General features: G+C 32.9%; 1 protein-coding gene across 1 annotated transcript in view; it reads left to right on the top strand.

The window, feature by feature from the left end:
* Nmdar1 (glutamate ionotropic receptor NMDA type subunit 1) overlaps window positions 1–23361 on the top strand; it is a 1366481-nt gene that overhangs the window by 574054 nt on the left and 769066 nt on the right. Inside the window, exon 9 of the mRNA XM_089592421.1 lies at window positions 4732–4926. Coding sequence (XP_089448547.1) covers window positions 4732–4926 — 195 coding nt within the window. The remainder of the gene's footprint in view (window positions 1–4731; window positions 4927–23361) is intronic.

Below are 23361 nucleotides of genomic sequence, written 5' to 3'. Positions count from 1 at the left end.
AAGACAGGAAAAAAGTTTTTAGAAGAAATAAGTGAAGGAATTTTGGAAAAGGATCGTTAATGTGTTTTGTTGTGAAATAAAATAAGTATAAGATCGTAGTTAAAGTATATTATACGCAAAGAGATGTAATAGAAGCATTTCACGACTTAGGAGAATTTGGTTAGTCTCTAGATAGAGAAAATGATGTTCTTGTATTTATGATAATGGGTAGGCAGTTTGGATGAAGGCAACCCATTTCTTATTACGTATGCAACTAAATTGCTATTATTTTTTATTATTTTATGAGTGTAAGCGTACTTAATGAAATAATATTAAATAATAGCAATTACGTCAAGGTAGCTGGATTTTTTTTAAAATCTATGGTTTGTGATTTGGGTGTACCCAATTAATCAGCAATCAAATGATTAGGAATAATGAAGGAAAAAGCTTACATCAAAGTAAACAGTCGAAAAATTTTTTAATTTTGACCCTCCCCATGTGATGAATAACCTTCGTAACACTTTTATACGTATCAATTAACATTTATTTAATCATCATTTATTTGGTACTCTTGAAATAAATAAGTTATTTTTCATACAATTTTCTTACATTTTTTCATAATTTGCATAATTAAAAAAAAATTTTCCGTACTGTATGAATACAATAATTAATTTTCATTGCGTTTTCTTCTTTCAAAATTTTTACTTCGTAATGGAGGTGATACTTTGTCAAACAATTAGTGGGCGGTGTATACAGATCTTATAAATGCAGTTTTAAGTAATTTTTTGAGTAGGTTACACATTAAGTTGTTAATTTTCAAAATTAAATATGTGACAGAGTGGTACAGTCAAACCGCTTGCAATTTTTTATGGGTTTTTTTTATAGTTTTTTTAGTATACTTTTAATGCTTGAATAATATCTGTCAAAAAAACCTTTGTGTGATAAACGTCCTGAAGGGACATTCACTTGCATGTACTACTATGCTACTGAAAAAAGCGGTACTAAAGAATGGTTTGTCTTAATTTTTTTAGGAACAATTATGTTTTGGATATTAAATATGGACTAGAAATAAGTGTATGAGCAAATGTGATAAATGTGAGCGTGACGTTATTGATGTAATCAGTGTTGGCAGTAGGAAGTTATTATAAAACTGTAGGAAGATTTAATAAAAGTGCACAATTATGTACTGGCCAGCCTTCAAATTGTTTATATTGTATTGTGTCATATTATTTTGTCTATAATTGTTCAGTTATTAAATATTGAATAATTTATTGAAACCACGCCCAACTAACGTAGAGATACTAATTCCAACGATTAATGCATCACCGTTGTTCACAATATTGGACATATAATCCACCATATAATTTTATACTAGTATAAATTTTACTTAGATACCAAAGCCCTCACTATCCACTGGTCTCATAATTATAAAATGTTTTTTTTTTCTCTGTATTCGCAACAGATTGCATTAAGTTTGGACTTGATTGGTTCCACAAAGTACTAACTTGAGGGCAGTTTTCAATATTTTTTTATTTACAAAGCTAGATAATTAGTTATTAACAACTATTTCTTAAAATAGGAGGATCAGAAATGAAGAACTTTGACTGATAGACTAAATGATTGTTCTCTTTTTGAATGTTAAATATACTTTAATAATTTGTATTCTACTAAGCTTGATCTTTTGGTCAATTCACTGGGTTAATGTGGTGATGAAGCTTGTGTTAACATGAATCACACTACACAAGTATATATTTATAGTATTTAACACCAATAATAATAAATTTTTATTGATACACTGAATCGCTTAAAGAAATTTAAGCCACAATCTTAGTCATAAGCTTGAACTATTAGTAAGTTATTAACACGTAAAAAAAATTACTGTACGCAAAAAAAAAACAGTTAAAAAAATCATGTTTTGAGGTGACCACCCTCGTTCATGATGTATTACAATTTTATGTATACACATACAATGTTTTTTACAAAGGCTTTATTGTTTTTGTAAATGAGAACTTTCATTTTCCAAATTCTGTTAAGCTCTCAATAAATTCAAAATTTTCGTTTTGAAGACGTGAGAGATGAAGTAGGAAGAGATTACTTGAATAGTTGAGAGGAGAATTAGAGTTGCGGAAAAATAAGGCTACGCCTGCAGGGAGCAGAAATGCAGTAGGGAGCTTGGGAAAAAAAAATTATATTAAAAATAACACAAAAAGAAGCAAATAACAATGTGAATTGGAAAAGACTTGAGGTAGAGCTGAGGATGAGCTCATGAGTAGGGGGGGGGAGATCGAGACTTACGTTTTTCCATACAACTATATGGAGTTATCTGAATATATAATTTAATAAGATATCATTCTAGTTTGAAAGGCTTGATAGTTCTGGTTAATAAGATGATACATTCTTTAAATTTTGTCGGGTCGTCAGTGAGTCAACGATTCCATGTTTTGAAAAGATAGAGATTAACTGTAAATTAAATATAAAAATTTTATTGAATTCAATCCGGTAAAACAAATAACTAGTTATGTAATTTAAGAGAAATAGAGAGAGTGTAGGTGATTGGGGTTTAGTAGATAGGATTCTGCGATGGAGCTCGTTGCGAGTAAGGGGAGCGGGAAAGCTTGCTCACTTAAAGCTAGAAGAAGAATTACTGAAAAATGAGCTAATATTATGACCAGACTTGTTTAGAGTATGGTATTAACCGTTTTATTACAGTGTCCTTCATGGATCTCTAAGAATTCAGCTCGTAAGCATTATTTGTTCTTTTTAGTTTGGTAAAGATCTTTTATTTATTTGATATGAACAGTTTTTATAAATGTCTTCATTAATTAAATCAATTTAAAATAGTTATTTTTTCAAATTCAAGTTACTCAAATCTTTTTAACTAGGTTGAGTATTAATTAAATTACTAATAAATAACTAACATTTATCACTGTTTTTTGTTACTACTACTTCAGAGTTCCCTGACACTTCGTGCAGTAATTTTCAGTGGTTTAATAAACTACACGAATAAGTTCGTGGCCAAAAAGATGTTGCGGTTGCTGCCTTCTTTGCTACTGCTGGAAGTACTTTCGTGGACCTCCTGTGTTGTACCTAGCTCCTTAGCGTAGTCTGATACTGTTGATGTTCCTGAAATGCGCTTGAAATGCCTTAGCCAACGGGTTATGCCTTACGTGTATAAGGTAATCGTGAGCCGTGCGAATCAAGAATATACTAAAACCTTAGAGATCAGGTGACAGACGTTAAAAAAGCGATTTTTTCTCTCGGTGGTGCGTTTTTATATTGTCAGAGCAAGTAAAAGTGGCCTTTGCTTCAATTAGATCAATCAATGAGCGTTGTTCTTGCAGACTGCGTTGACAGCTAAACAGTAGGCTTGCACGATGATGTTTTATGTTATGGTTTCCTGTATAAGAAAGTAACATAACAACAGTACCAATCTCATTTTTCTGACAATTGTGGCTTAGAGTTTTAGATTAGTAATGATGTAAATTCACATCAGTAATTAAAGAAACACCAAATACAACTTGGAGGATGACAAATAAGGTTAGAAATTCTGCAATTAATCCTTTCGTGGACTTAACAATTAATTTTAAATAAAATGAAACAATATGTTAGTTACAATTTTTTAATTGGCATACATTATTAGAAATGGATAATTAATGCAGAAGTAAGCTACTATCAATACAATTTAACCATTTATACATGTAACATACAGTTTTATACATACATGCGTTCTTTAAACGAGGCTGGTCGTGTTATATATGTACCAGCATATTATGTATATTTACCTTAATGCTAATAAACACCCACGCTGATTAGTGACGTATGAGCTCCACTTGTCATATGAGCTCGTGTATGTACACAGTACGTCTTGTACTAATTTGACGGATGAATTGCGTTTTTACTTATAATATGATTCGTCTATATCAACTTGGGATGTAACACTAGGAATAATGTGATCTGATGGGGACTGAGGGGGTAACAATTACGAGTGAATTTAAAGGCGTAGCTGTGACTTATTTACATGTATACAGCCATATAATATACAAGTATTCTTATGCAGGTATAACTTGATCCCTCTCTGCCAATCTAGGCAGCTAAATTCGAACTCTTCAGCAAAATTTTTTTGTTTGTCAAAAATTTATCGTACGCTTCAATCTTTTTTATGCGTGCTAGATTTAAGTTTTTTTAATCACCAATACCATATTTAATGAAATTGCATGGGACGAAACCTTCTTATACTATCGTTTCACATCACAAATCTATTAGGACAAAGAATACTAGAATTTATATTTTAATTCATACAAACATACAGAGCTTATTGAACATTATCTTTTTTTATAACCTTTTAACAAATTTAGTTCTAAAATCACGCTCATTAATATGTATCTTTAACTGTTTTTTGTGTGTAGTGGAACACTATTCAAGAGTATTTTGCTTTTATACTGTGAGAACCCATACATTTCGTAAGTGAATCTATGTTGGAAAAAAATTGTTAGTCTTACAATCTCCCACTCCCACTGGATATAAGTTTGGCTAAACAACTATTTCTGATCAGTATAATCTACTTTTCTTGCACTTTAAAAAGCTTATTTGATGTAAAACAAGGTATGTTTTACATCAAACGTGTCATATTTTAATCGACACATATTATCAAGTACGATATGTATTAAGTCTAGTTATAGTATTCTATAGTAATTAAAAGACAAAAACTTAAAACAATTGACTTATTACAAGGTATCTATACATTTCTTTCAGGAAATGAACAAAATGAAGCTTACTATAAATGATTCAATAATAACTTGGCCTGGCAAAGTTAAAACAAAACCCGAAGGTTTCCTTATACCAACTCATCTCAAAGTTCTTACAATTGAAGAAAAACCGTTTGTTTACGTCAGAAAAACAATTGAAAATAAGTGTCACGTAGATGAAGTCCCATGTCCATATTTTGATGTGGATAATATAACAAAAGGTAACTATAAAATTAACTACTTTATTTGTTGGCGAAGCTTGAAATTTTTATTCTGGATTAGATATAGTTGAGAAAAAATATATTTTCTTATTAGCTTTAATTTTAAATAAGTGACTGTATGGCTTCAGATGTTCACTAATATCACATTGACTTTCACGTAATTTCTCATTTTAAATGGGAGTATAAAGTTTTTGTAAGAGCAGTATAAAAATTTCTTACACGTATTTACATTTACTTCTATATCATTAGCCTATTGTTTTATTAACTTTATATTAACTTTGTATATGTTAAGAAGATCAAAATAATTCGTTTCACCCACATGCACACAATTAGGTGCAAACACACACACACATTCAAGGCAGTTTATGATATCTAGTCGCAGGATTCTAACTAAATCATCAAATGTTTCTTCTACAAAATGATAAAAATAACTGACAAATAGATGCAAAAAAACCAATCCACAAGCATATAAATTCACTTCTGCATAATAAGACCATTCAATTTTTATTTAAATTCATATTAACAAACCACACACATGCCCGTAACACAGTGTGCGTGCATAAACACACATATACGCACGGACACAAACGTACAAGTCAGTTCATGCTTACAATCACAGGATATTGCACAAGCATTAGGTATATTACTTCTAAGCTTGTAATTATACTATTGAATTTACAATCTACAAAATACTAAAAAAAAGTTATGGCCAGGAAAGCTATGCATCTTCTAAGTAACACTTTACTCATATGTATGTTTTAAAAGTGGAAGGAGAGCCTTTAACCAAACGCTACTTAGTTTTCTCATGTGGTGAAAAGAAAATATCTTAACTTTTAGATCAGCTGCTCAACTCTTTTGTTTTGGCCACTTCTCACTATTTAAAATTTTTAATTTTTTCAAAGCAAAGCTTGAGAGAATGGAGAGAAAAGTCTTGTGAAATTATAAAAATCTTCTCATCAACTTTTCCCTCTAAGTGTTAGTGGCAAGTAAAAATTTACGGTATTAGCTAAGCTATGCAGCTCTTGGTTATCTGTCACCTCATTTCTCTGTCTCTCACCTTTTTTCCTCTCTTCTCATCAGATTTATAATGTGCTAAACATCGTTCTTTTGTCTTTACTTTTTTTTTTAAAGAAATATATTGACTCTTCTTTCCATATGCTACTTACGGTGGCTCCCTTGCAAAAATCTGAAAAACAAAATATGCTTTATTTGGTAAATTAAAATCTGCTTAATCTAATGGTCACTTTGTTTTTACTCCAAATCTTACAACATCTTGAGAAACTTCAGCTCAAAGTTAAACCATTCAACACGAGGGCAAATGAAAGAGCATTAAAAGAACAGCTGTACAAGCAATTTCCGACTCAAAATCAAAAACTTGGGCAGACATTGTATGATGAACTTGTAGAAAAGATTCTGTTTTTTTTAATTCTGTTTTAGAAAATGCGGGTAATCGGTCACTTCTAAAAGATATTTGCCAAGAAAAACGTGAAAATCAGTTTCATGGTTATGTAACGGCTGGTAGCAGAATACCGACTTATACAAGAGTCAAATTATTATCCTACTTAAGTAGAGCAGTAGACAAGGAAGCTACCTTACGTTTGACTTTTTGGCTAGACTCTAATGTCTTGGTTTTTCACAGAGGGCTTTAAGTAATTGGCTATGAGTTGACTCAATGGTGATCTGTATTACGAACTGTTAAGTCATATATGCTAAAGCATTTTGATGTAACTTGTTGTATCAAATAACTATCAAAGTAGTTTAGGAAATGTTGCAGTTTTACACTGACGGTGATACTATAAACTTTTATCGTAACAAAGAGTTCTCTACAAGCAGGTTTTACTTGATTGCCATGAAGAAATGCAAAGGCGTTGATTCTACTAACGTATAATTACGTTTTTTTATTGTTTTTAAGGTATGGCTTAAGGTTCAGAGTCTTCAGCTTTTTATTGAGAGTCTATACATACATATTTCTAGAAAAAAACACATGTTAAATTCATGCTCGAAATATACTGATATAGGTGTAAGCTCTGATACTCTATTATGCGGCATACATCGGAATTAACGTGCAAGATTAACTGCTACAGAACTTCTGGATAAGCAGCATCTGTTGTAGCCATCTTTATCCAATTAACGATACATTTTTGCTAGTGCTATTCTTTTGTCATATATCATAGTAAGAATTTGAATGTCACAATTTGAGAATGTAAGAGATAGCACTGCTAATGGTGTATGGGCCACTAAGACAGGTGATAATTGCCCTGCTATCCTGTAACTGTTCAGCTTACACATTCACCACACTAATACTTTTCGTCATTAACTTTTTAATACTCTTATTCGCTACAGCCTGATTTTTAGAGCTTGATGACTTGCTAACCTTATAGGGACCTATCGTAAAAAAATAAGTAGTCCTACAAATGTCAAAATACAGAAATTTTAGTTGACAATACATTAAATGTCTGTACAGAATCCAATATTATTTTAACGCATAAACCTCAAATTTATGGCTACAGTTATGGGCTACCAGGGGGCAAATACGTGGTAAAGGCCCTATTGCTTTACAAAACAAAACTTTTAGTGGCAGCTACAACTGAATGTTATCATCGAAAATAAAAATTAAACTTATAAACTACGTTTGATACAAATTTACCATAAACTTAACAAGTATTGACAAATTAAACAAGTAAAAATATGTTCTCAGAAACATAGAATTCAATGTTAATATTTTTACAATAGTCTTCTATAAGCACTTGTAATTTTCAACACTGGTGAAAAGTTATTAAAAAAATATTTAAAAACGAATCAGCCAAATTATTGGTTTTCTGTGAAAATTATATATAACTCGGCCCAGCAAGATTCCATACCCTTGGAATTTGACATACATTCTTTGAAAATGGCTTAGAATTAACGACCACTATTGTTAATACTGGTAAAACAGTAGTAAGAAAAATTGTGCACAATTTGAACTATCTAGGTCTTGATTTTGCGTAAAAAACAGTTCACACGTAACTCAGAACAATATAATTTTTACGACCATTGTGAAAAACATTACTGATGATATATCACTGAAAATAGATTCTTCCTAACTTAAAAGAAAAAATAGGGTTCTCACCAGGTGCGCATCCGACCAGGGCAACCACAAGGAGTCCTTTCGGCCTGGTGCTTGTCCTGGTGATATGTGCCACCAGGTATGAAAACTACCATTACGGTAACTCACTCTGTTATAAATAAGTTAACAAATTTTTTTCCCTGTATTGGTATTTATAAAAGTATGTTTCAAAAATATGTAAGAATAACAGTAAGTGATAACAGTAACTTCGTGAGTACTGTATTTATGCACGATGTTTTCACGAAGTTCAACCATCGTGAGTACTGAACTACTTTTTTTATTTTATTTTTTTATTCGTTTTTCCAGTTTTTGTTTAGTGAGCTACATTAATGCAGTACTAACGTTTATAGAGCTTCGTTTTTCCTATGGGTCTGGTGACCCCCTTGTTACCTGAGAAATTGTGTTTTTATACTCATGTCATGTTTGAAGAACTTCGTTCTTACCATGGGTCCCATGACCTATTTATCCTCCCTGGTTTGTTGTTTCAATTCCCTTTATATTTTTATTCGTTTGACATTGTAGGTGGCACACATAGATCTATACGCACCATTATGGTGAGGACATGCAGTAGCTAATGTTGCGAGTTCAAACTTAGGATACTCAATTATATTTTCAACTTGAAAATCAAAACCCTCGAGCTACTTTTTTTTCAATTCTCCAATAACATATATCTTATTGGCATCGTTAAGATTTTCCCAAAGAACATTACCATTTTCTCTGTAGTCAATATCACCTAATTGCCAATTTAATCCATGATAGGATAGCTCAAGCCATAAATTTTCACGTTTGTACTTATTATTTAGCTTACACCAACAAAATGGTGGCTTGAAGAGAAATACTTAAGGCTCATTATCTCCATGGCGTGGGAGAATCACCAACTCTTTAAGCACATAATCATTACCAGGCTTCTTAAAGCCTTGCATGTCCACCACGTACTCCAAGATGATAAAGACTGACTTTACTGCCAGTACTTTTAAAAATTTCACATACGTGCTTAAACATGTTTTCTCACATCACCATTGATAGGATTGTACTCAACGATTTGATCATGTAGAATGAGACAGTAAAGCAGATACATTTCCCAGGAAATCTTCTCGTGCTTTAAACTCCAAACGTACGTCTACTGGCGTGCTTTTCAAAGTCTTATTGTGCTTGGAGCAGTCAATTACAATGAGAGGCACGTGTGTAGGAAAAACTTTTATATTTTAATAGGTTCTAATTTTTTCCCGTAATATGCTGCTTGAAAATTACCATACATATCATATAACATTGAACACTAATTTTTATTAATATCAAGATCAAGATTTTCATGAGGATAGTAGTGTTAGTTCTAGAAAAGCTTAACATTACTGATATAACAATGGTTAAAGGAACTGGCATTAGAAGCAGGCTCATTTTTTTGCTTTTTCTGAAAGCTAAAAATAAGAAAACAAGGCTTTTTCAATTGATTGGAAGTTTTGACAAGCCACACATGCCTAGAAGTTTTTGGCAAAAAAGGATACTCATACAACTGCCAACCACAGTAACTCATAGAAATAGGCTTGTCATTTGCAATGACATCAAGTAAACAAATTTTTCGTATGTCCGATGCAGTTATGCAAGGCACAAGCCACTTAATCTGAGTCAATGTAAGCTTATACTTTTTAAAAGTTTATTTGTTAGCAACTTGTACGACGGCGCTAACATCATCTCTTAATCTTGTAAGAATCAATTCATGTTTCGCATCTACCACAACTTTGCGATAGTCCTCAGCGAAATCAAATATCATACTCAAACGTACTGACACTTGAAAATAAGAATGATCATTAATAATAGGTTTTTTCTTTTCAATGTCAATCCAACCAGCATTTTCAATCATTAAACTCTGACTGGGAGATAAACATATCCATCCTTTTATTAAAGTTGTCAATCCAACATTTCTACACTTGTCGATTTCTGTACCATTAAGTTCATATCGTATTTTTTCAATCAGATGAAAGATAGCGTTATTAACTAGTTTTGTTCTCTCTAGAGAACCATTATCTTTGGTTGCTATATATCTAGAAACATGTAGAAAACTCAAAAAGTGTAAGAGACATTAATCTTGATGTTGAACTAAGATGAGAATTTCAACACTACTATTAAATGCTGATGCAATGTGGAGTCGATGTGCATGAATTCTGTAGAATGAAACCAACTCATCGAATACGACGCCTGACTGAATCCCAAGAGTTTCTTCCATTACGACCTTTTCTCGTTGGCAGTCAGCAAAAGAAAACACAAGTTATTTGCCACCAAGAGCTCTTACTTTTAGGCCTAACTTTTTCAAAAACTGCACCTTTTGACGTCTAAATGCTCTGGGTGTTCTTTGACGACTGCTCCGTCTCATCCATTTTGATTTTTTTTTATAGCTTTGTCCAATTTTGTTGCCTCGTGAATAAGCAATCGTCCTAACCTTTGACAATTTTCTTTCATAGCCTTGTCCAACCTTAATATTGTTGTACACTATGCTCATTTTAGTTGAGTTATTTCAAGTGTAGCCGTATATTTATAGTTTCTCTACAAAAATTAATTAAGTTACCTTCTCCTGATTATTGATGCGCACTTAAAGATGATCTTTAAATTTAACAGCAACGGGTAAATATATTATTTGCGATGAAACCATGACAATCTTGTATCTCGGTGATACAGCAGAGAAGATTTTGTGAATGGTGTGAATATTTTTTTTGTTTATATAGGCTCTACTAGTGACATTATACTTAACTCTTAATATGTTAACCTTGAGAATAGCAACCGATGAATCTAAGTTGTGAGTACTGGTATCTCTAAGAATTCGTTAAGTACAGCCTAAAAGACAGCCTATATAATCTTTTGATCTAAAGTCAATGGTATGACTACATTTTATCACACTGCAAAGAGTATTATTGTTCGGTTTGATGCTAATAGCTATATCCTTAGATTGTAATAAGTCAATCAAAAATGACTCAATATCTTAAATTTCATAACTGCCAGTTGGAAAAACAACTACTTGATCGCCTACGCAAAATTTATAATTACCTTCATCAATATTTGGAATTGAATTGAAAGTTAGGATTTCTACTAGACCAAGAAAGTAGTTAAATGTTGGAGACAATTCGAAAGGTGGAAAATATTGTGTTTCGAGTGTAGATGATGTTCCTGATAAACCTCAAGTCAGTGATTCTTTCATAACGGTTCGTTAATGACTCATGTTACTCGAATATCAAAATACATTTAAATAAGCTGATAATGGATTTTTTTACAAAGAAAGCTTAAGCTAAGATTACCGTAGTTGCACGTACCAAAATCTTGGAACCTTTCATAATTATATTTGACATAATTAACACTAAAATATTTTATTTAACCAATCACGTTACGTTATTATCTCGTTTTCTATAGGCAACCTAGTGAGTACCAGGATCATCTTTATCATCCAGATTAACTATTACTGATTCGGAGATACGTGGGCCATCAGCTAGCAAAGCATTTCTCATGAAAATACCACAGAAATGTGGTATTTTCAAAATTTTTGCATACTTGATGAGGTCTTAGTCTGTGAGAGCTTGGTGAGGCAGTTTTACGTAGAAAATCTTATTTTAATGTCTGTTAGGTCTTTTCCAGACCTTAGATGTAGACCTAAGCCGTTTTTATGTGGTTTAAAAAATAGCCCCTTTCTTAGTTAGAGTGCTTCCATTTCTTTATTGTTCCTCTCACTCTCCTCTAGCTGTTTTCAAGTAACTTTAGCTCCATTAATAGCCCTGACAACTTTAGTTACACTATAAGTGATACCGCCCATAGCACTTAAGCCAGCAAATGCAGAGATAATCTATGGCAGAAGTCGTCCAGTTTTTCATGGGATGGGCAACACTCGAGGCACTACAATTTTTTTTTTTTGTACCAGCTTTTTTCACAGCATCCTGCGGTTCCTTTAAAGCTAAACTCATAACATTCCGAGCACTACTACTAGGAACCATAAACTTTTAGGCACTTTGAATCAAACTTTTCAAAAGAGTCTTCTTTGGCTTTATTTGTTTCTCACTCACTTTACAAGAATTCGTACTAGAGAATGATCCCATGCCGAGTTTGGATTTTAATTTCATAGCACTGGTAATGGTAAAAGCAGCAGCTTTTTCCCCTACACTAGCATCCGTGGCTATGAATCTTTGACATGTCTTTGCAGCAAGAATCTTGTCCGCGGTGTTTCTTGACACAATGTTCTCTCAATTTTGAGATTAGGCTATATCGTGTTGTTTGCAAGCCTGATCCAATGGATTGATACCTGAATCTCCACGAGCTAATCTCTTGACTAGTTTAGTGCTTGGTCCGCAACATTGGTATTCTGGTACGTGCAGTTCTACAGGAAGTTTATTGATAAATATGTTCATAAGTCCACAACCATTGCGACGATAAATGATCATTACTTTCCAAGGGCTTAACGACGAATGAGCTCGAAAATATAAGTAGAGCACTATTTATAGTTTCACATTTCAGCGTACAGTCATCACGAGCTCCGAAAAGATAATATTTTACTTCCCATCATAAATTTCAACAAACTGATAAGCAAGATTAGGAAATATAATGAATGAGCTTAAAAAAATTGACGCATACTATTTACAGTATCATGTTTGAGTCTTAGCTGAGTCAGCATACAGGAAACATGAGCCTTATGAAACATTATATAAAATTTCCTATCGTTATTTCAACAAAGTAATAAAAAAAATTAAAAAATACGCTGCCAGATAAGTTTGAAAATATAATGACAAACCATTTACGGTATCATGTTTCAGTCTCAGTTGAGTTAGCATATCATAAACATGAGCTTCGTAGAACAGAATACAAAACTTCCTGTCGTGAATGTCGATGAAATCGTTAAGCAAGATGAGAAAATCAAACGCCATGGTGGTTTGCTACCCAATACGATAAGAGCTGTTCTCTATGGTCAGTCAAACTGTGGAAGAACAAACAGTTTGTTGGCTTTGATTACTCACCCCAACGGATTGAGGTTTCAAAATGTTTATGTGTACTCAAAGTATCTAAATCAGCCAAAGTATAAGGTTCTACAACAACTGTTGAAGCCCACAGATGGTGTTAAGTATTTCTTACTAAGCGACTAATAATCAGTCATACATCCAGATAAGGCACTACCCAACTCCACTGTGATATTCGATAACATTGCCTGTGAAAAATAAGATAATGTGAAAGCCTTTTTTAGCATGGGACATTACAAAAACTGTGACTGCTTTTATCTATTCTAATCCTATGCGCAAGTTTCAAAGCACTTAGACAGAGATAATTGAAATCTCTTAGTTAGTTCGACAAGGTGATATAAATTCGAAACCCATTTAAAATGATCATGTTAATACTGATATGACGTAGAATGAATTCAAAAAATAATGTTAGAGTATTGGATAGTTGGGAAACACGAATTTGTCGTAATAGATAAGGAAAGAGATGTCGATGATGGGAGATATGGCAGAGGATCTGATTTTTTTGCTATAAATATTATTCACACTTATAAAGAGTGCATTAGTCTCTTGTTAACCATTAAACGGTCAACATGGACACTTTTCGTCAGGAAAAAGACGTTCTTTAGCAAGTTGAAAAAGCTAGATAAGCTGTGAGACATAAGCATCGGCTATTAAAGTTAGGAAATTATTATTTTGAAAAGCAGATTGCGGAGACTTTTAAGTCCATTACTGACCCGCTTTATAAAATGATCAATGACACAAAGAAAGTTAATAACCTGCCACTTAGCTATGAATCTTAACCTTTAAAAATCCTTCAAGCCTTTTAAGCAAAAAATTTAAAAAATTGACACAACAATGTTCCAATCAGCTGATAGTAACAGTGATGATGAAGAACATGCTGTTCCATCGAATAATTTCATCAAAGACTATGATACCGTTGTTGAAAATAGTTAAGATGATAATTTAGCCCATGATATTGATAAAAATATACCTATGAACTTATATTTACAATTACTTGATAGACATAAGCCAGAACTGAATCAAATTTATGGGATAAGAAAAGAAAAAAATAGATAGCATATACTTGGTGATTTGCCTTTATATTTTAAAAATATTTCAATTCAAATAAAAGATCTAAGATATTCAATGACCAATGGATTAATGAAGTTGCTTGGTAAAAGCATTCTGATAAAAAGCCCATGGCACCAGATAATTTAGTTAGATACAAACAAATCCTGGAAACTTCAAATAAGCATAAAAGAAAATTTGATAAAAATGAGACAATTCGTCCGTATAGTAATAATAAATTCAATAATATTATAGCCCTATTACTTAATCGTACACAATTAAATAAGAAAGGTTGGTCAATACCTTCATTTAAAATTGCTTGGCTGAACACAGAAACGGATTACGTTTACTGGGATAACCCTAATAAACTTGTCGATCGGCTAAGATTACTGGTGGTAGAAAAATTAGCTGGTAATCCTAGTGACAATAATAAAATAAATTTAATCGTTGAGGAGCTACGAAAAGCTAATATTATAAATTGAGCTTCGTGAATAATTTTTTTTCAGTGTCAAAATAAGCATTGACGTATCTGGACGCAGATCAGCTAAGTCGGAAGGTAGTAGTCGAGGTCCTCAAGGAAGCGGACACAAGCTCACCACGGATAGTCAATTTGACTTGGAAAATAAAAAATTGTGCAATGTTGCATCAGCTTTTTAATCTCACGATGCTGTAAATCTCATTACTTTACAGAAAGAAAAAAGTTACATTTTTGATAAACAGGAGAAAATAAATGTACTATTAAACAATTTAAGTGGTGTATTCTCAGAAACAATAATGAAGTGGCAGTGTGAAATAAATATAGTTAAGGAGGCTGTAGCACACATATTTAATATAACTTCAGAAAACAGTTAGAAGAGATGGAAGCAGTAGTGGAAGAGCTTCATAAACCTGCGAAACGCAACTATCTCCGCTGAAAGTTTGATGTCCGGGGCTTGGATGAAACATGGCAAGCTCATCTTGTGGAGATGATACCTTATGCTCGGGAAAATAAAGGTAATAGATATTTTTTACAGTTATAGATGTATTTTCCAAGTATGCATGGGCTGTACCCGTAAAGAATAAAGCTGGTAAAAAAGTGACTACAGCTATGAAGTGAATATTAACAGAGGGAAGAGTACCAAGTCAGTTGCAAGGAGATTGTGGCAAAAAGTTTTACAACGCAAATTTTGAAAGTCTCATGCAAAAGAACAAAATTAACTTATACTTAACGTACAGGTACCTTAAAGCGTCTATATGTAAGCGATTCAATCGTATACTAAGGCATGATATGTGGGAAAATATCAGCTTGCGTGGCATACATAAGGTGATTGACATTTTATCTAAGTTACTAATGGCTTATAATAATCGAAAGCATCAGATGATAGCTATAAAACCAAAGGATGTGTCAGCTGCTAATGAAAATAAAATTTTTAAAAAAATTTACATCAATAACAATGGGGACGAGCAAACAACTTAAATATAAAGTAGGAGATCAAGTGCGAACAAGCAATGCTAAACAAGTATTTGAAAAAGGGTACACATCTAACTGCTCGACTGAGGTATTCAATATAGCATGGGTAGCTTCAACCAATCCACCAACTAGCCATTTAAAGGATTATCAAAATCAGCCAATTTTTGGAGGATTCTACGACCAGGAACAGCAGAAAACTAAGTATCCTGATACTTATCTTATTAAAAAGATTCTTTGTGGACGAGGAAATCAAACATTCATCAAGTCGTTGGCCTACATAATACTCATAACAGTTAGATTGATAGTACCAAAGAAATAAAATGATATGTACCGTAAAATTACTTAAATTAAGAAGTTTTAAGAAATTCGTATAAAACTTGTTATAGCCTTTAAATGTAATCCATTAAGTATGAAAATAGAATTTTTTTTACTATACGTGCAAATGTTATATCTTACACAAGGTTCATTAAGATAAAGAACAACTCTAAACATGTAATGGATTTTATCATTTTTATTTTTCTTACATAAAACTAGTTCCTTAGAGAAAATTTTTTCTCTAATTTGTATAATTAAGTATTCATGGGTTAAAAAATTCAACGCTATTATCATTATAGTAAACTGATAGCTTCTTTCTATCAATGGATTCCAACAAACTATTAAATGATAGTTCATGGCTTACAAGATACTCAGATGATTGATAAGGTAAAAATATCCGGAAGTGGTTGTCTAGTTCGGCGATAGCTTTCATGCCAAATTTAGTGTTAGCTTTTCTTAGCTTCGTTGATCTTCTTTGTTGGAAGGAATCTTTCACAGGCCAGTCGATTAAGTGCTGCTAACTTAGCAATCTAAAGCGTAAAAAAATCACATGAGTTTCAGAGTAGTAAAAAAAAATGTATGAATAAGAAAACACATCACAAACATTCATATCTGAGCTTTGCTGTCTCACACAAATCTGCTTCTTTCTGTCAAAATTTTCCAACTCTAAACCTGTTCTTTTGAGAGCTTGTTGTTGACCTGAGCTGCCTGCATTAAATGATAAAGTAGTCGATACTTTTAGCTGCTTACTTCAGTTTTGACAAAGCTCTGCTGGTTGGTGCTGCTCAAGTTATAACTTTTTTTGTTTTCTCTCACTACTGGAAAAATCGCTCCCTCTACATTGGCTGCTTTTTCATTAGTAGCTGGTCTGCTGCGATTTACCACACACTCTCCAGCTCTTTGTTCTTCTATTATTTTAATTTTATAATGGCACCATGGCAGTGTTTCTGTAGCGTTTGATAAAAGATATCGTTTATCATCTCGGAAACTAAGAGTAATTGTATTTTGCCTCTCTGTGTAGAGCTTATGATGACGTGATCTTACATTAATTTGCTCTTGATTGATGTTTATAATTTGGTAACGTAAGCATTCAGTGTAGTCGCAGAAATCGATAGTTGCTTTCACAACGTTACTATTAACACCTTTCGCTTTCTCAATTACATTTTCATTTTCAACGAGAATACTGTACAACTTTCTTCTGAGCCCAACAAATTTCAGTATAATATTGCCATTGCGCTCGTCTCTTATGAGCCAAACGATTTTTTAATTTTTTAACGGCATCATAATCTTATTATTTTCTGAATAATCTGATGTGTCGAATTCATTATTATCAGATTTCATCATTTTATGGTATCATGTAGAAGTATCATGGTTCGTTATCTCTTACATCAGACTGTCTGTATCAGTGTATAAGAGCTTAAACTTATTTTTGAGTTTGTTAAGCAAATAATCTTGGTGAAAGCGATACACAAGTGTCTTAGATAAATCTAAGCACTAAGCTCAATGTGTATTGGCTTTTTGATCATTACTTCTGTACGTTGCAGCTGTATAGCTACAAAACTCTCATCGAAAATATTACAAATGTGAAAATTTGGCTTTGCAATGTATAGTGCCACACCATAGCGTCCATTTCAATGATAAAGAAGTTTGACATTGATAGGCTTTCTCTTGTTTTTTATCGTTTTTTCCAAAAATAGCATTATTGAAAAGTTTGAAAAGCATTCTTTTAAGCTTATTCTTAGCTTTTTTTCTCTCATTGCTATTAAAATCAATATATTTTTTAATCCAGAATTTCAAGGCTTTATATATTTTTTTCAGTAGTAATTCATGATTAATGGGTTGCCTTAAGGCTTCATGGAGTACATATTTGTGCTTGTTATTCAGTATTGTCATTGATTTAGGCTGCTTCAAACCTGGAGCTGCAATATGTTTGGAGCAAAATAGTAAATCTTTATGAATCGTAGAGCTTCTCCGAATTCTTCAAATTCACTTTCAAAATATATCCGTAAATACTTTTGTTGCCAATATAATAAAAATCATAAGGCTGTAGCTCAACATTTTTGAGCTGAAATCCACCATAAAAAAGTTTTTAAGTCATTGCCCAACCATACAAATCATTTACATAAAAATTTGCTATATATCTGTCAGTTTCATTTTTTTTCATCATTTTCCATATAGTGATTATTAGCTTCTGCATATTTGTTATAGCACTGGCTTATTCCACCTCATATGCCTTTTTCAATGAACATAAACATATCTACAACAGTAATAAGTTCTAGTGAAATCTTAAAAAAATTCTTGATTAGTAACTAACACAATGGACATTATATTCTTATTCATGAAACTAACCTTCGGTTTTTTCAACATGGCATCCTAAGTGAAGCCTGGAGTAGTGAAATAGTTAGTGAAATCTAATTTATAAACTTTGAGGCAATTACTTATGAAGTTTTCAAATACCTCTATTCATAATATTTCATTAGTTTTGAGGTAAAGATCTGAATACTCTCCAAGAGTTATGATATCAAAAGTTTTTCATACTTACTGAGCATACACACAATCCTTACTACTTATATGCTCATCATATAGTTCACTGTAAAAATAATTTTTAGATGAGAGCGATTTTTCTTCAAGTTTTTCGAATGATGCTGTAAAATCGTATGAAAATACACCGTTCCTCTTTAGCACATTAATTTGCTCGAAAGATTATTTATTGTCTTGACTGAGAATCTTTTTTACAGTGTCATACTGCTCTAAGTAAGAACCCAATTCATCAAGCGACGTTGGCAAAAATCTATAGGAGTCAATGAAGCGTAAGTTTATACTTGTCCCTTTAATGTATTTCGTGAAAGAAATGTGTTTTTCTTTCGTTTGAGGTATAACTTGTACTCTTCCAGGAAAACCAGTTACAAGTTTTTGTATAAATAAGTGGGCATCATAATTGCTGAAATTATGGAAAACTATTGGTAGTGCTCGTAAGTCTTAATATTTGAGATTACATACATTTTGAGCTGGGCCTCGATATCAGCGTGAACAAAAAGCAAATATTAGTTTAAAGAAAAGAATTTTCTTTATTAGGAAGTAATGAATGTAACACTTACTCTCCAGAAAAATGACAATAGTCATGAACTTTTTTATCATTTTTAATAGACTTCTAACATATGTGACATGAATCAGCATGGAAAAAATCAAAGGCCTTTTTTCCGTTAATGATCTCAATGGCACTGGATTGTTGAACATGCTCTCTAAATCTAAGGCAAGATCTTGCATTTTTCTTATAAACTAGCTAGCTGGATTCTCACTGCTTTTAGGTTTATTCTGTAGAGAAGGTATTGTGATTTCGCGTTATCAAAGCTGTTCTTCACATACTATCCAACACTTAATGCTTTATGGTGTTGTATTTCTCGCTGACTGTTATGCAAAGGTTTCAATAAGTACTTAAAGACTGTGTTTACTATGAATGGTATACCATTTCTATTTATGTGGTTTTCAAATTTAAAAATTTTATTATGATACCTTGGCAAGCTTATTTTATACTGATTCACTTTAACGCACCCCACCGTATGTGCTTTTAACTTTTTATCAGTTGTAAAGTAATTAAAGGGGCTCCTTCACGAAAGTCCCCAAACAGAGATATATTATTATTTGTAAATGAAAGTCTACTGAATTTAATGGTGGTCTAAATTTTATTTCGAATGGGTCAAAATTTTGAGAAATCCAAGCTCAAAGTTGTAACTATTAGCACGTGTTCCTATGGGGCAGCGTGAAAAACAATTTGTTTTCGTTTATAATAAACCTAAATTAAATGTCCCAGCAGACTGAATATATACGTTTTGTAGATGAAGTCTTCCTCTGTAATATGCTGTATTAAAAATTGTGGATAAAGGACCATTTTAGCGAGATATTTGTGATGGAAATAAATAAATAGTGTCCGGGAGGTCAGGGGGTCACGTGGGTAGCAGACGTACTCGTTCACAACATATATTTACCATATACCTATACATTACATCGCTATACTACACCAACGCAGGTGGTCTGGTCTGGTGGTGTACCCTCGTATGCACTAGACTGGTCAAAACAATAATTAATTTTCCGTACAAAGTTAAACTGCACACATAAATATCATTTTTCCCACTTCATACGTTTTTAAAAATATCATAATGATTTTCAGACACATTTGTTTATTGAAAAACAAAACTTTGTTTTTTGTTTGTCTTTGACCTCAGCAGTAGTCGTAGGAGCCCCCTTAAGACAGTGATCGAAAATACATATTTTATGTTAATGTTTTGTTAAGGAACTCTTTACCAACCTAGATTAGTCTTTCATACTTACGTAGTGGTATTTTATATTATTTTCAGCACTATTATTACCATCTTAAATTTCTTCTAAATATTATTTTCTATCTTTTTCTACCTTATCTTCGTCCATTGCCTCAGAAATGAGTAAACATTCTCTATCTTCTTCTATCTGATCTTCATCCATTGCCTTAGCATTAAAAAAATCATCACGTTCTCCATCAATACTTTTTTGTTTCTTCGGTTTTTTTTCACTATACGTATAAGTATAACAATTTCGTATAAGCAGCAAATTAATATGTTTATCCTTTTTTTCTGCTGGCAAGTGGAGGGGTAAAGTTTTATAACTATTTTTACATTTTTCTAAAAAATACACGTTAATAGACATATCATTCTATTTTTAAAATTTTGTAATTTGCTTAGGCTGCACTATGAAGGTGATGCCCTTAAAATTATGATTTTTTTTAAATTGTGTATAATTTGACACTCGTTGTGCATTTATATTCACTGGATGTAAAGCTGACAAAATGGCCCATTTGAAGCATTACTGATCTGCATTTTGTACTTTCACTGAAGCTTTTTTTTCTTGATAGTAGTTGGGAGTTCTATGTAAGAACTATCACTCATTGCATGTTACTTACTTACAAATTTCAAATTGAGCGTAGAGTCCATCCCGATTCGCGGTCCTAAAACTCTTCTATACCTGTAGAAATAGGCTTCTGGACATTCGTTTTAAACTATTCATGTAGGTTTATCGTATCAAAAATGGAATTAGACTTAGTATTAAAATATTTTACTTTAACAGTTTTTGTATATTTTTTTACTATCAAAAACTTTGCTGTTAATACTGTATTAATTTTTAAAGCATTCTGCTCCTCGAGAATTTTTTGCACTTTTAAAATAAATTTTTTTTTTCGCAGACTTAGGAAATTTTTTTATATCTTAAAGCCTACTATTTGCTGTAGCAGCCGTTCTTATACGATTTTTAAAAGCACTACCAAGATTTTTCCATATTACAGACTCATAATCATCTGGATTGTCTTATTCTTCGTCGAGTCCTGACCCTTGCACTTCTAGAATTTTATAAAATGCTGCTAAAAACTTTAATAAAAGACATTCAATATCCAACGACTTTTTTTTACTGGTGATGACAATTTTACAGACAGCTTATAGTTGGAAATACTTTCAAGCACTATTCTACTGTTATCAATAAGATCTCGTACCTTAGTCATATTATTAGTATGCAGCAAATATTGGTATTCTATTCACGCTATTTCGCAGAAAATCACGTAACGCTTCATGGCATTGGCGTTAGCAAAATTCTTGTGGAGATGATTAATTTTACTTACAGCTTGCGTTAACGTACTCAATCGAATGGCACGCTGCTTAAACTTTTATTTTATACTGATCTTCCTTAACGTTAAGATGACGGAGTTCTTGATTAATGTTCAAGGCTTTAAAATCATGCACAATGAATTTCTTTTTAAAGAGGTCGCTATTATACCTCTACTAGAGAGTTTAATTACCACGGTCTTCATTGAAGTTCGGGAGAAGTTTTCTACGAGGATTTAGCGACAACCTTTCAAGCTCTTATGAAATAAGATGATGCTATTTACGTAAAAAGTCTTGAAAAATTTGAATGGTTGCACCATGTGCTACTTAATGGGTACATTACTCATAGTAGGGTTCATACGCTTTACTAAATATTTGCGTAATAGAACTATTTTTATAGATACATTTATGATATTAAGCAATGCCCATCTTTAAAAAAAATTAGTATGTAATATTTTATTCGGTTGTGTAATGGTATACATCTTAATGCAACTTGTATCACTCGATATGCCCACTCTTGCTAAAAAAATATTACGCTGGTGCACTTTACGCCTAAGTGAGGAAGCGGTGAATCATCGGTCACAGCTAACACATCTGTGTAGATAAAAAATAATAGCTTCATTACTTGGCAAGGCACTGCATCGAGTTAGCCAGCATTGGTCAGTTGTAAGGGCATCCGATTTTCTCAATAAAAGAGAATACGTTTTCTCTCCAACAACTAGATACACCCGCTCTCGAGAAAAAAAGATTGCGTCACTCGATATGCCTGCTCTCAAAAAGAAAAAATATTGTGCTGATTTTTTATTCGCCTAAATAAGAAGCAAAAAGTCATCGGTCATGGCTAACGCATCTGTGTGGATAAGAAATAATAGCTCCACTGATACTGCACCAAGCGAGCCAGCGTTGATCAGTTAAAAGTGCATCCACTTTTAAAAACATACGTCCATAAGAAATACTCGTTCAGGCTTGATCATCTTCGTTTGCAATACGCTGCGCTTCTTAATAGCCTCTCGAACCATCCAGATGTCAGAGGTCGATTTGCAGCCAGAAACGAAGGCAGTTCTCGGTACCATCCAACGTTACAACGTTACAGCTAGCAGCATCCGGATCATAAGACACTATGTTACCACCCGAGTAATTCTCATCACCTACCGCCTTGTCAGTACCATCCAACGTCACAGCCAGCTACCAGCATCCGATTCACAAGGCCCCACGTTACCGCCCGAATAATCCTCATTGCCAATTGCTCAATCTCCCCCACCACCAAGTGGCACAATCCCACCCTACCCACCGCCTCTCCCTGCGACCCGGTCGTGCTATAGCTCGAACCTCTGCTTCCCCCATCACCGTCTTTCCTTCACTCACAGCCTAAGCTTCTCTACCTATGACCACCCCAGGGGGCAGCTAAGGGGCGTGTCAGAACTGCCACAGTTTACCGACTTTTATGATTGTAATGTGTAACAATTCTAGACGGGAGGAGGGAGGCATGCAACTATATAAATAAAAGTATTGCACATCCCAAATAATAGTATCAGAAAGAGTGCATAGGTCATTCTTTCTTGTGGAAAGTAGATTGTTTTTAAAAATTATACCTACTCTAGACACACAAAATTTAGACCTTTTTCCCGATTACAAGATCATGAAATGACTAAAACTGTATTAAAACAGCAATAGTGATTATCAAATGTTTAAAAGTGCCACACCATCATAGATGTTCAAAAAACATTTTATTTCTTAGTACATGTAACATTCTTCTTATTTTCTGTTTTATAATTTAGCATGCTAACAGTGGCATTCTTTTCGTTGTTTGTTTTCCCAGCTTCTGAAGTACTCGCAGTAAGCTTTACCGACAAAATGAAGTGGCATTAAGCTGACATTACCTTTTTGTT

The sequence above is a fragment of the Copidosoma floridanum genome, unplaced genomic scaffold, assembly GCF_036245765.1.
Source record: "Copidosoma floridanum isolate Cflo_tuat_1 unplaced genomic scaffold, Cflo_Japanese_pri ptg000017l, whole genome shotgun sequence".
In the NCBI taxonomy this organism is placed as follows: Eukaryota; Metazoa; Arthropoda; class Insecta; order Hymenoptera; family Encyrtidae; genus Copidosoma; species Copidosoma floridanum.
Note: the sequence above shows the minus strand (reverse complement) of the source record. Positions and strands in the feature narration are given on the sequence as shown.